Source organism: Garra rufa, chromosome 8 (assembly GCF_049309525.1).
Source record: "Garra rufa chromosome 8, GarRuf1.0, whole genome shotgun sequence".
Classification (NCBI taxonomy): domain Eukaryota; kingdom Metazoa; phylum Chordata; class Actinopteri; order Cypriniformes; family Cyprinidae; genus Garra; species Garra rufa.
In genome coordinates this window covers 37,424,610-37,439,868 of record NC_133368.1, presented here as the reverse complement: position 1 = coordinate 37,439,868, position 15,259 = coordinate 37,424,610, and the positions used below count along the sequence as shown (strand labels likewise).

The window sequence follows — 15,259 nt, the reverse complement described above, 5'->3', positions numbered from 1 at the left end:
ATCAATTTAATGCATTCTTGCTGTATAAAAAAGTATTGATTTCTGTTTTATAAAAATTTAAAAAATCTTCCTGACCCCAAACTTTTGAGCATTAGTGTACAAATCTAGTTTATTGTGCCTTATGACTGATTCCTGCCTTCCTAAAACCCTTATATTATACTTTATTAAAAACAAAATATATTAGACTCCACTAACATCAAGGCATTCAGTGTGTAGAGACACAAACTTCACCTTTTTTCTCACCAGCTCCCCTAATACTACTATCTTGTGTGCAATTATGAGAGTGTGCGAAAAACATCAAGGGCAAGGTCATGCTGGAATTCGACAGCTAGTACCTGCTGGTGCCTCCCTCCTCTCCTGCGTTTTTTTCTCTTTTCTGCCCTCCCGCACACACACACTCTTGACCTGGCTGAGTTAGTGAGGCTGACATCACTCCAGTCTCGATTTCTTATGCATGAGCTCCTTCTGACTCCTTCCCTCTTTATTGATCTCAGTTCTGTAGTAAATCCCCAGTTCAAGTGGAAGTAAAAACAATATAAAAATTCCCCAAATAAGTCCCTTGCATTCTGTCATATTAAAGTTCCAAACTTAGTGTTTTTGGACTGGGAAGGATGTTTCGATTTTGAAAGTTACAATATGTTTTCTGTTTTATTTGAAAGCTCAAGAAAATTTTATTCCTCATTTTATGACACCTGAAAAATAATAAGACACCAAAAAAGGAATATTTAATCAACTAAGTGCCTTTTCTCTAGATGAACCTTACTGACAAACAGTCAGTGCAGAGAGAAGGGCAAACTCTCTGCTTCATCTGTCATGAGGTTGTTTGTCCCACTGATAAGAACACAAAAATAATGCTCTGACCACAGATGACAAACAAACACCTCATTGATTATAGAAGATTACAGAAAAGCAATGCAATATCTGAGATAATGAAACACCGCTGACAACATCCTGAATAAATAGATTGCCCTCATAATGACTAAGCACAAATGCTCTAATTAGCTCTTAAAGACAGTTTTGCTGACAGAAATTTAATCAAGCTTGAAGACTCTTGTTGTTTCACTGTATTTCATGATCTTAGCAGTGCTATTAGACACTGCAATGAAAATAAGGATAACTTTGAGATCCTAAAAATTGGTGCTCACAAAGCCATTTACTTTTGTATTACAGTTGAAAACAACTGTGCTGCCTATTATTTTTGTGGAAACTGATACATTCTTTTAGGATGCTTTGATGAATAGAAAGTTCAAAAGAACATAAACGTTACTGTTGTAGTCCATTTATTATGTCATTGCTGAAAGTATTAATTAAATAAAGAAACCTTTGAATTTCCAACAGTATACTAAAAGTTAGGGTGGGAATCGATTAGATGGTGAAAAGTGGCCATTTCGTACATCAATGTTACCAGACCCAGTTTAAGTTTGCTAAAACAAGGACTAAACAGATTTTTGGCTATTGGCTAATATTTTATCCAACAGTTCACACAAGTGACATGTTTCAGAGTAAAAACAAGGTATAACATTTTGATTAGATATTACAAAGAATAACACGCACACATTAATTGTTCACAAGTGCAATTAGAAAGTAAACAGGGTTAATTTTGATTATGTTGACTTTAAGGTGTATTGTAGACTCACCATGAAATGGGGCTGCGTTAGAATCCGTCTCAGTTCTTTAGCGTCTGCATTCTCCGGGTAGCATGAAATCTCCTCTAGTACCTACAGACACACAGAGTCATCAGGCTTTTCCTCAAGCTGTCATCTCCATGACATATATTTCTTGAAGTAAGTAAAGATGTTGCTTTTTAATCTCATACACTGCAACACAACTTTGAGCTGGACTGCTGAGACCCCACACATCATATATCAGAAGAGACACACACACACACACACACACACACACACACGCGCAAACATTTCTGGCATGACCCTTAGACCCCATGTGACCAATCAGCACTGCTGTCTGGGCTCATTTGGCCCTTCCATTGGCGGGGTGGGACGGGTCAGGTGGGAGGGGGTGATTTGGCAAAGTACTGCAGATATGTCACAACTCCCCGCTGAATGCTGCTGAGCGCCGGATCTTGAACGTCTTTTGAACCACACTAATCATCTCTAATGAGCTCTAATCAATCTGGCAGTTCTTCGCTGCCAGTCAACATCACTAAATGTAAAGCTCAGACATTTACAAGAATCCTAGAAACTTCCACATGTTCTACAAAAGTGGTAAAAAAAAAAAAGTGGACATAAGATGTCTGCAGCTTACATATTCCAGATGTTTCAAAGCCGTGCTCGACCCGTCTTCGGCGAAGGTCTTAGCATGAGAGACACACACAGGAAAGTTTTATAACATTTGGTACATATAGTCTGTGTAAGAAGCAGCAGAGTCGAAGGCTGAATTTTTGGAGGTAGGCACTACGCCGCCTCCGCAAGTTTCAGTCTCTCAGGGAAAACAGTGAGAGGTGATGGGTTAGTTTCCGCCCCGCTGGCTCTAAGCAATACAAAGAGGATAATCCTGAAGCATTTCACCATTGCCAGTGATCACAAGCAAGAGGCCAAGGAGGGTTATTCGAGAGCACAGCTCTTTAATCACCAGCAGGCCCGAGTTCCTTTTTGATGTGCAATACTAAAGGAAATAGTTGAGCTTTATAAGTTGTGTGACTTGGGACTGAGACAGACTGATTTTAGAGAAGTCAGGACCACAAGGACCCCTGAGGGAATTTAAAAGCAGAAGCAACCATCAAGACTAGTTTGAATCTTACTGTTTTTTATCTTACTCTCACCTTTTTATGGGAACACATTTGTTTGATCAAGCTTATCTAAAGCACTGAGTTACGATCTGTTGACGCAACTGCTATCTGATAAGTCATTATCAGTTTTGATTCACTTACTTAAAGTCAACCTGAAACTACAACTTTAAGAAAAAATATACTATAAAGGGGGACTAATACTTGTGGAGGACTAAACTCTGGTTTAATATCACTTTTCAAGTCAAAAACACAAAAGTAGTGACAGATAGGGTGGGGACTTCTAGGGGTTCTATGCACAAGATTTTGAGATGTGGGGGGGTGCATTCAAAAATGAATGCAAGCTTGCAAATGGTTTTTAAGCAGGTTTTAAGCATACTAAATGATTGGAGAAGTCCGACATATGTAACCAGAGAGCATGTTGTTGTTTTTTCACCAGAAGTTTGAGGCTTTTTGTTTAAACATTAAATATGCATTAACCGATTACAATACGATCAATAACATATTTACAAAAGAGTGAATTTTGTACTTAATTCTGTACGTAAAGCAAAAAAATTCAGATCTATCATTATTTGCTATTACTCCCATAATTTTTATTACATGAAACATAATTAAATTGCTACATTAAAGGATTAGTTCACTTCCAGAATAAAAATTTCCTTGATAATTTACCCACCCCTATGTCATCCAAGATTTTCATGTCTTTTTTCCTCAGTTGAAAAGAAATCAAAGTTTTTGAGGAAAACATTCTAGGATTTTTCTCCATATAGTGGACTTCAATGGGAGCAAAGGCGTTGAAGGTCCAAAGTGCAGTTTCAATGCAGCTCTACACGATCCCAGACACGGAATAAGGGTCTTAGCTATTGAAATTATCAGTCATTTTTAAAAAATTAATAAAATGTACACATTTTAACCACAAATGCTCAACTTCAAGCATTACATAGTCATGTATGCATGAAGTATGTGCAAGTACAAACCCTGTATTTACAAACTGAATGTGCAAAGATAGAATGCCCTTTACAAAAAAAAAAAGGTAAAACAATAATTTGTACGACTTTGGAGTAGAAGAAGAAAATGAGATTTTCGTTCTACCCTACCTTTTTGAACTGAAGTACACAGACGAAGAACTAATCGCACAAAACTTTTTCAATGTGATGCATGTGCATCGCAAAGCTAGTGCAAGATGGGCATTTGTGGTTAAAAAGTATATAAACTGTCATTTTTTTTGGAAAATGACAGATCTTTTCACTAGATAAGACCCTTATTCCTAAAATGGGATTGTGAAAACCCCCTTGAAGCTGCACTGAAACTGCAATTTGGACCTTCAGCCTGTTTGCTCCCATTGAAGTCCACTATATGGAGAAAAATCCTGGAACTTTTGTTCCTCAATAACTTCAATTTCTTTTCGGCTGAAGAAAGAAAGACATGAACATCTTCTATTCTTTATTCTGAAAATTTTATTATGGAAGTGAACTAATCCTTTAACTACTGGCAAGATTTTTGGCTACATTAACTTGAGTCTTCAGTTAACAAAATCACTGACATCAATTGCTTATAATAATCATTGATAATAATCAACTGCTTATGAGAAATGCTAGATCAATGTCTTTTAAGTCTTTAGAGCCAGCAAGGGTAAAGTTACTAGAAATTGGGATTAAAAGATAGTTTGAGCCTCTATCTTGATTTAGTGGGTTAGGGACAAAACTGAATCATTAGCATAACTACAGTATTCACTCTCTATTTGTGTTAATAATGTGGACTTTAGCTGATTTCTGTGCGAATGAAAGAGCAAAACAGTTCAGCTGACATTGAGGCAAGCACACAGACAGTCACACATCAAACATACAGCCCGATAAGCTCACCAAGCTAAATGCATTTTCACTGTCTCAAATTGACTTTCATGTAACTTGAGATTGTCATGTCAGTCTGTGCTCTCAATAATAATTTTTCACACTTGCATATGAACAGCAATAAAAGAGCTGCTTTGTCCAACACCACACAGCCAGTATTTTGTTATTCTATATACATTTAATCTACTTAGTAGGTAAAAGCAAACAAACACATTCACTTGTTAATGCAGCTTTCTAACTGCAGCTGGTTTAAATGGATTCTAATTCACCAGGAAGAAAACAGCCATGTGTAGACCACTAGGGATATGTAAATGTCACATAAATCATACACTGAGCTTAAAATTCTTAGAGGCATTGAGTACAAAACAGACCTCTGTTTGAGGCTTTCTGTTAAATTGTATAAAAACCTATATAAACTATATGAGGCATTCTACAGAATTGGTCCAAAGTCAGAGTCTTTTTTTAAAAAAAATTGTATGTATGCAAATTCTATAATATCCAAGGTACACATTGTGTAGTTAATTCTCATATTGTATTTTCATCAAAGTTTTGGAATATTTGTCCTCTCCTCAAAACACAGTAATAATAATATTATACTGACCTTGATTTTGCCTACATCTATATTGCAAATATATAGTAGTCAACATTCGAAGTGGATCAAAAACGTTCATCAAAAGTTATCCTAAGATAAGAACAGGTATTCTTTTTGGTTTTAGGACAAATTTGATGAAAGGTTTGGATCCACTTCGAATGTTGACTACTGTATATATTTTGCTATTTTATAAAAAAACATTTCAGAGGTAAAATCAATAACAGTTACATTTTTAACAATATTTCAAGTGTAATTTATGAAATTTTGATGAATTTTTAGTCCAGTTTTTCTTTCTAAAAAGCAAAAAGTTGATCATACTGATTTCAAAGTTAAGGATTTATTCATCTGAAAATACACTGCACTAAAAACTATCATTACATCTTAGTTGATAATTTCGTATATTTTATTTTTGACAAAACAGTTTCGGTAATGACGGTAATGTTTTGGTAGTGACCACATCACATTACAGAATTTTATCCAATATACTAAAACACTACTAAAACATACTAAAATACAAAAAATAGCTTATTTTCCCCAAATAAAGGATTATGTATTCCTTTTGTCACTACCGAAACAATGATGAAGTGACAATTTTATGGGATAACACTAATAAAAACAAAGATGTCATTACCGAAATGCCACCAAAAGTTTCGGTAGTGACAATTTTAGATACTTTTGAAGCTAGCTCAAATACGCTAATCAGTACATGCTACCTAGCACAGTTCTGAACAGTGGTAGACATATAAATATGTTATGGAATAACTCCTAAAAAAGTGTGCTTAATTGCAGAATAGAGGTGTTCGGCAGTGACGTTCCTTAAAGGTACACACTTTTGAACACATTTATCTCAAAACGATGAGAAAGGGGGGCACATGAATATTTCCTGATTAAATATTTTGGGGTGTAGTTAAAATCAGTCTTAGTCAAAGGACTAAAACATGCACTGTTTCGGTAGTGACATGAAAAATGCGGGACACTTTTTTTTTTTTTTAGAAAATAAATATTTTTAAAAGAATCAAAATAGATACTTTTGAAAAAAAAAAAAAACTATGGAAAAAATGTAAAAACGATTTCAATATAATTTTCATAAGTTGAAATTTAGGGGGTTAGGATTCGGGACAGCCACCTCCTAACTGAAAGCACCAAATAAATGATGATTTTATAAGCTTACTGATATTTTAATTATTACTGTGGGATTCAATAGATAATAGAAGGATCTAAGTAAACATTTAAGATTTGAATACTTAAATGCTTTTTAAATGTGTTTTTTAGTTGTGGGACAGCAGTTTGCACCAATTCTGTAGAATTGCCCATATAAATTCATAACAAACATAGAGGGCATAGAGTAAATAAAAGACAAACTGGCCCATAATGAGTTAATGACCACAAATAAATACCTTAAAGAATAATGTCTATAACTGATTTTCTATTTGAAAAGCTTACATTTGCATACAAAGCAAAAAATATCACATCTTTTTGTTGCATGTAATTGGACTTTAGTTATGACAATTTAGTGCATTTCCTGTTTTATACATGACTGATTCTCTAAAAACTCTTGTGCACTGAACTACAGTCACATAGCAGAAGTGAAAAAACCAAGACAGAAATATGCAGTGAGGAAATTCTGTTTCTAGACAAGCAAAGGAGTGAGTAGGTCATGCAGTGAGTCTTTTCTAAACACAGACTGGACAGAATAGTAGTTAAAATGAGAACACACACCAAAAATTCTATTGTCATTCTGAATTAACACATCCAAGATAGCAGAAACAAGACAATCCATCGACAAATATTGTTCCACTCAATTCTGAGTCACATTAACATACTTTCTTGTCAAAGATATTGATTAGAGATTATTTAGAGTAGTAGAAAAAATAAATAGTCCTGGTAGAGTTTTTTTTTAATCAATGATTAATTCAAACACAACAATGAAGTTTAATTAAACTTATGCTGTGAACTTCTGTGGCCCTCATAATTTTATAACAACAAAGGCATCTTCCTGTAACTGTAGCCTGCACTCACCTCTTTGGCTCTCTGAACTGCGTCACTAGCAGGATTCCTGATTTGTGGTGAAGACTTAGTGTTTATCTTGTCGTACAGCTGAAAAAGGGAGAATAAGATAAATGAACAATCACAAGATTTCTTTGCTCTGTTAAAAACACTGCAGCATGCAAGGACAGATCAGGATCCTTTAAAATTCATCCTTGCTCAAAACAAACACAATATAACATTATAATCAATGTTTAATAACAAGCCAATATGTTGTGTAATTTAGCTTCTTGAGTAGAGTAGAATCAATAAGAAGTAAACCTTTTCTCATCCACACAAACATTTTGTTTAGAGCCAACAAATTTACATCACAACTGAACAGCTGCATGCAACAGGTTATAGTTTCTCCGGAAAAATGTTAATCATAAGCATCACTTTTCCTTCTGAAGCATCAGTAAGCGCTTGAACCTTCTGTAATAGCTGCATATGAGTCCCTCAGTTGTCCTCAGTGTGAAAAGATGGATCTCAAAATCATACAGTCATTGTTGGAAATAGTTCAAATACACAAAAATGCTGAAAAACCAAAGACCATTCTGCAAGGTGTATGTAAACTTTTGACTTCAACTGTATTAACAGATGTTTTCCATGTATCCAGTGTTCTGCAGGTACACATCAGTCAGCTGCAGCTGTGTTCAGTTACTTGAATATAAATGTTCTTGCAAACCACATCCGCTAAGACGTGGTTCTTCAGAGACTTGACTCACAGGACAAACCAGGTCATAAGAAAAAAAACATGTTCACACATATATAACACATGTATTGCATGCTACTTGTGAGTGCTGTGCACAGGGTATCAGTTTTTTATATAACCTGCATTTCACAACATGACACAAAAAGAACAGAGCTTACAGAATGACGAAGCAAAAAATTGCTACACCTCCAGCAACGAGGAAGAAAGTTCGGCTAAGAAAGCACCCTAGGTTACTCACCACATCCAAAGAAAAACCAAAGTTAAAACTCCAGACAAAGTTGGTCCTGATAGGATCTCAACCCTCATGAAGGTAGAGTTACACATAGAGCTTGAATGGAGAGGATGGCAAAGTCTGAAGCAGCTCTTCTGATAGACAGATACTGCTGGAGCCGCAACAGTGAAAAAGTATGGAGGCTGACAATAGGTGCTATTGTTTCCCTCCCTATTCAGGGTAGGAGTTGAGTTCTCAATGGGACGACATGCATTCACAGCCTCCTGGTGATAATCTTACCCACAGAGCACTGGTATAAGGGGGCGTGCCCTCCTCTCTGCTTTCCTCTGGCCTGTGGCTATGGAGACAGGCCCCATCATCCACACTGGGTTGTACCGAGCTGTACGACTCTCTATAGAGGCCTTGGTTCACATACGCACTCACACACAAACATAGAGAAAGTGGGGAGAGCCCACAGCTGCACTTATTCACACACACAAAAACCACATAACGCCATAATACTGAAAGACTTTTGCGATGTGTGTGCTTGAACACGCATTGAAAAATGGAATGAATGAACAAAGCACAATGAATGAAAGTCCATTGAGTTCTCAAATGTGACCCTGGACCACAACACCAGTCATACATTTTTTGAAATTGAGATTTATTCATCATCTGAAAGCTGAATAAATACGCTTTCCATCAATGTATGGTTTGTTAGGGTTGGACAATATTACTACTATTTGAAAATCTGGAATCTGAGGGTGCAAAAAAATAAAAAAATAAAACAAATAAAAAAATCACCTTTCAAGTTGTCCAAATGAAGTTTTTAGCGACGCATATTACCAATCAAAAATTACGTTTTTATATATTTACGGTTGGAAATTTACAAAATATCTTCATGGAACACGATCTTTACTTAAAGGGGTCATCGGATGCCCATTTTCCATAAGTTGATATGATTCTTTAGGGCAGGGGTCCCCAAACGTTTTTCTGAGAGGGCCACATAATTTTCTTTTCTTTAATGGGGGGCCGGGTCGGTTTATAAAAGAAAATTCCATGGGCCGGACTGACTATTATTATTATTATTATTTTATTATGATTTTACCTGTATGTATTATACCTTTTAATGGTAGAATAGTTTATTATTTTGTTATGAACCACACAGACAAATGATCATTTCTTTTTAAAAGATATACAGGTGCATCTCAATAAATTAGAATGTCATGGAAAAGTTCATTTATTTCAGTAATTCAACGCAAATTGTGAAACTTGTGTATTAAATAAATTTAATGCACACAGACTGAAGTAGTCTAAGACTTTGGTTCTTTTAATTGTGATGATTTGGCTCACATTTAACTATCTCAACAAATTAGAATATGGTGGCATGCCGATCAGCTAATCAACTCAAAACACCTGAAAAGGTTTCCTGAGCCTTCAAAATAGTCTCTCAGTTTGGTTCACTAGGCTACACAATCATGGGGAAGACTGCTGATCTGACAGTTGTCCGGAAGAACAAGCATTGACACCCTTCACAAAGAGGGTAAGCCACAAACATTCATTGCCAAAGAAGCTGGCTGTTCACAGAGTGCTGTATCCAAGCATGTTAACAAAAAGCTGAATGGAAGGAAAAAGTGTAGAAGAAAAAGATGCACAACCAACCGAGAGAACCGCAGCCTTGAGAGGCTTGTCAAGCAAAATCGATTCAAGAATTTGGGTGAACTTCACAAGGAATGGGCTGAGGCTGGGGTCAAGACATCAAGAGGCACCACACACAGACGTGTCAAGGAATTTGGCTACAGTTGTCATATTCCTCTTGTTAAGCCACTCCTGAACCACAGACAACATCAAAGGCATCATACCTGGGCTAGGGAGAAGAAGAAATGGACTATTGCCCAGTGGTCCTCTTTTCAGATGAGAGCAAGTTTTGTATTTCATTTGGAAACCAAGGTCCTGGAGTCTGATGGAAGGGTGGAGAAGCTCGTAGCTCAAGTTCCTTGATGATTTGGGGTGCAATGTCATCTGCTGGTGTTGGTCCAATGTGTTTTTTAACAAACGTCAAACTCCGCCTTCAGCATTTTCAGCGCTTCCACAGGCTTTTCAACTGGGAATGGGGCCACTGGTTTCTCAGCTGAAAAATTTTGGGTAACTGGGAGATGAGTGAAGTCTTGCTTTTGCACCTGTTCAATCACGATGACGCATTATGTTGAATGTACCATTCTGTTGGTGAATTTAACAAATAATTAGGCTATGTTAATAACTAAGGGAAATTTTAGTTTGAAAGCCAACCTCTATTATCAAATACCGACATGATATAAGTAAAACATGTATTTAAAATGACATTTTTACTGGCATTGTTCAGAGGGCCGGTCCAAATGTGGGGGCGGGCCGCATTCGGCCCCCGGGCCTTAGTTTGGGGACCCCTGCTTTAGGGTCTTAATGAGAAGTCTATAACATACATTGGTTAAAATTTCTCAGTGATAGTGTAAAAAAACTCTTTTTACCTTGTTAAAATCAGCCCTTTTTAGATTGAGCCATTCTGTTGCATGTTCCTTTAAATGTTAATGAGCTCTGCTCGCCCCGCCCCTCTCTGCTGTGGGGTGACCAGCTGTACTTTAGCTGCATTTAGGTTCGTTTAGCTTTGAAACTTGCTAACTAGCACATTATTAAGAAAGACCATTTGCAAAGATGCATAAAAAACCCTTATACGCACTTCTTCTGCAAGTGAAGCTGCATCACGAATGATTTGCACAAACATAGACACATTTATGTAGATTGGGGATCGTGACGTGTAACGTGAATCCTCTGCGTCTTCAGCGGCTCAGATCTAAGGTAGAATGGCTGTGTCAATCAACTATCATAGGAGCGGCCTCTGTCAGTGTGACATCACACCGACAAGAAGCTGAGAAAAGGGTATATTTGAAAAAGGGTATATTTCTTTTAAAGATTAAAAGATCCAAAAAAAAACACTGGGTGGATTTTTATCATTGTAGGGTGGTTGTGTTCACACACTGCCAACACACACTTATGTTCAAACAACATGTAAAAGTGAGTTTGGCATCCTATGACACCTTTAATATCCTAATGATTTTTGGCATAAAAGAAAACTTTGACGCATACAATGTATTGTTGGCTATTGGTACAAATATACTTGTGCTACTTAGGGCTGGTTTTTGGTGAAGGGTCACAAATAAGCAAAAATTTGTCTACTGGCATTTGGTGATTGATCAGGTGTTGTAACCAAAAAAATAAAACTAAGTTAGTTTAAGTAGATTATTATCTGTAACATGAAGGGCTTTTTGTTTGGGTGGTGGAAGACTAATGATTATGGAAGTAGGCTGTTAGCAGCTCACTACAGAAGTCACTGTATTACTACTGGTATGGAATTACACACAAATCGCTCCTCGGAGAGTGTGACAATGAGTTTACTGTAACGGCAATGAGTTGCCCATGAAATTAGTCATAGCCCACAGCTCAGCAATGAAACAGATAACCAGAACATTAACAACACTGATATAAGAGCTTGTGGTTTATCTGTCAATCAGATGCACTCTCAGCCACTGATCTGTGCTATTGGCGTTTTCTTTCAGAATTATTATTGGCTGATAGATTAAAAAATAGCATTTACTTAAGATCAAGACCCTCAATCACGTACTGATCTATTCTGTCGTGTAGCATTCAAATTTGTGGACAACATGAACCAGTTCCACTGTAAAATAACCCCTGAATCATTTTTTGAACTGGTTCATTAAAACGATCTATCCGAACAAACATTTTCTTGGAAATGAATTCAAGAAATTGTTGAATTAAGTCGTTTTTGTTTTCTTTGCGCACAAAAAATATTTTTGGAGCTTCATAAAATTAAGCTTCATAAAATTCAAAAAACAACCTGACATCCCCAGAAATTGCGTAAAGCCAGTTGATCAGATTGGAACAGCAGTTTCAGTGAACCTTTGCCATTTTTGTATGTAATATGCATCGGAAAGTTTGTGAATGGTCCAAGGCTGAGACTAAGTTGTTGCTGATTCATCAATACCATAAAGGAAAGAAGATGTGACATTTTCTTCTGAAAAGTTCAAAGCAAGATAATGTAACAAGACGTAACAGCATCTTAACACATCAGATTCTGAGGTTTAACGATGGAAGAAATTTATGGGGGTGTATATGTGTGTGTCTGCCTGTATGCGACAGTCTCTTACATCAAGCAGTGTGTGGAGGTGATGGTCCTGGAAGACGCTGTGTAGAAAGTCCAGGTCTTTCTCACTGCAGTCCGTCAGCGCGTGGATTTCCTCCAAACTGTCTAGCACTTGTGACACAGCCCCTTTACGTGCACACACAAACACAATTGACCACACACTGTGACTTTTAAATACTCAGGAAAAGCATTAACTTAATTTAAAAGAAGCAGGCAAACACTTCGTAAGGGATGACGGGGACACCTACTTTCCGCTGCTAGTAGTCCTGCAGGGTGGCAAGCATAGAAACAAGCAACAAGCAATATTTAACACCACAGAGATGATTGTGATGCGAATATAGATTGGATTCACCCACACTTAGGGCTGGGTATCGAGTTCGATACTTTTTAAGCACCGACCGAATTGTCTCGATACTATCGAGTATCGGAAAAATCATTTTCGTTCGGTACCAAATTTCGATACGAAAGGGTATAATCTTGTCAATGTCAGTCAGCTAGAAAACGTGCGGCATCTTTAACGTGCCCGGATCAAATGCTGGTGATTAGCTGCGGAGAGGCTGCCTTGAAAATCAATAGTTTACGGCAGTTACGCCCACTCGCCCAGAGCTTGTCAATGTGAGGCTGTAATGTACACTAAATTTAACGCAAACGATGTTTAAGCGATCAAAAGTATTGCTACATTATGCCAATATTGACAGCAATATTGACCGTGCGATGCAATATTTGTAAAAAGGTTATCGCGTCCAAGACTGGTAACACGTCAAATATGAGAAAACACCTGACACATTCTGTCGGATACAATTCTGGCGCCTCGGTCTCAATATAGTCTCAGTATAGGTACAACGTGACATACATGCACATCAAATGAGTTGCACTCACGCAGGGGCATAATTTTCACTGGGGACACGCTTTTCAATATCCTGTTTGTGTCCCCCCACATTCAAAAGGTTTTGTTAAAGTAATCTCTTGTATTGTAGAATGCACGCTCATCACCGCCGAGTTTCGCGGGATTGTTAAAACGAAACCAAAAGTAAAAAAAATTTAATTAAAAAGGCTTTCAGAATCAGCCCATTTGCTTGTAAAACATCGGCAATCAAAATCGACCATGAAGAATCAATATCGGTGCTACATGCTAATTTTTCTGAAGAAGAACTGTTGAGTGATTTCAGGTGATCTTAAAAGGTTAGTTCACCAAAAAAAATAAATTCTGTCATTAATAACTCACCCTAATGTTGTTCCAAACACATAAGACCTTTGTTTATCTTCAGAACACAAATGAAGATCATTTGGATTTAATCAAAGAGCTTTCTGATCCTCCTATATTTACTGGATATGTATTTTCAATGCCCAGAAAGGAACCAAAAACATGGTCAAAATAAGTCAATGTGATATAAGTGGTTCAATCATAATTATATGAAGCTGCGAGAATACTTCTGTGTGCAAAGTAAACAAAAATAACTTTATTCAAAGATTTATCTATGGGAGGATCAGAAAGCGCTTGGATTAAATCCAAAATATCTTCATTTGTAAATAATTAATGACAGAATTTAAATTTTTGGGTGAACTAAACCTTTAAGCAGCAGTGAGCCTCACAAATACTTAAATCTGATTGAGTTAAAACTGCTTGAACTTTATTAAAAAACATTCACTGATATATTGTGTTAACTACACTTTGTTCATTTTGTGCTTTTGTTCCTTTGTTTATTGGTCTTAGAGATAAGCCTGATGTGAAAGTGTCACAAACATCCTGAAAAAGTGTTGTAATCTTGTTAAAATACATTTCTTAAAATAAAAGTATCGAAAAAAGTATCGTTCGGAACCGGTATCAAATTCAGGGTATCGGTATCGAACATTTTGGAACGATACCCAGCCCTACCCACACTCTTAAAACAATCAGTTAAAGAAGTTTGTGAATAACTACTCACAAATTTACATTCAAATGATATTTTCGGCACACTATCAAAAACAGGTACAAAACTGTCACTAAAGCGGTACCCTTATATATGGTAACTAAAATGTACCCGTTAGGTGTAAGTAAGGTAGAAAGATGTATCTTTTAGCTTATGGGTACTGCTGCAGTGACAGCTTTTTCTGAGAGTGTATATTTTAAAGAATATGTTTGTGAAAAAATATGTGACACATTATACCCTGTGTTAAGTGTTGCAGAAAAAGAGGAACGTAACCACAAATGATATGCGAAAATTAACCTGAAACATGAACCAGACTCTAAACTAAACCATTAGCATATTTTTCAGTAATCTTTCTTCCTTTTTTAAGTGCTTAGTGATGATTTTTTACTTATCAAAACTGTGCCTTGGCACAGAAAAAAGGTGGGCCTAGTATGGTGGGCCATACTGACTGTGAAGCTTGTCTCAGCATGCTACTAAGAAGCTTCATCACTTTCTCTGTGAGAAAGATACCATCAAAGTAACCAAAACACTGTTATGAGAGACAAATCTCACAAAACATCTCTTCAGGAAGACAGAGTGGGTGGCAGCTGATGTTGCTGTAGTACCTGAGGAAGTAGGGTCTTCAGAGAAATCAGGCAGTTCTTCTGGTGGGTCTCCATAGAAAGAGTTGAACTTGTGACTGGAAACGGCGGCAAGCACTGCACCCTGTCAAACCACACAGATATGAATCAACTCTTGTACGTCAATTTCCTGAGGCTGCCCTAATTTTTATTTGTGGTCTTTATTTTACACAGCAGGACATTCACTTGAATTGTGCACGAGAGCAGCTGCTAAAGCAACATGGTGAGACTGTAAAGTGCTGATGCCTCACTTTCAGCTTCCTCCTGGCATTGAACTTCCTCAGCTGCTCGACTGTCTCAGGAAGGTGGATCTTGTAGGCATATCGGTCTCTCTCCTAAAACAAAATGCACACTTAAAATGGTGCTTATTCATCCCATTTAAGTCTATTAAAACCTTTAAA

General features: G+C 36.9%; 1 protein-coding gene across 1 annotated transcript in view; it reads right to left on the bottom strand.

The window, feature by feature from the left end:
- The window catches only part of caska (calcium/calmodulin-dependent serine protein kinase a), a 201,281-nt gene that overhangs the window by 26,068 nt on the left and 159,954 nt on the right, over positions 1 to 15,259 (bottom strand). Inside the window, exons 9-14 of the mRNA XM_073845095.1 lie at positions 15,110 to 15,193; positions 14,844 to 14,943; positions 12,577 to 12,594; positions 12,333 to 12,454; positions 7,205 to 7,282; positions 1,638 to 1,718 (exon numbers count right to left, since the gene is read on the bottom strand). Coding sequence (XP_073701196.1) covers positions 1,638 to 1,718; positions 7,205 to 7,282; positions 12,333 to 12,454; positions 12,577 to 12,594; positions 14,844 to 14,943; positions 15,110 to 15,193 — 483 coding nt within the window. The remainder of the gene's footprint in view (positions 1 to 1,637; positions 1,719 to 7,204; positions 7,283 to 12,332; positions 12,455 to 12,576; positions 12,595 to 14,843; positions 14,944 to 15,109; positions 15,194 to 15,259) is intronic.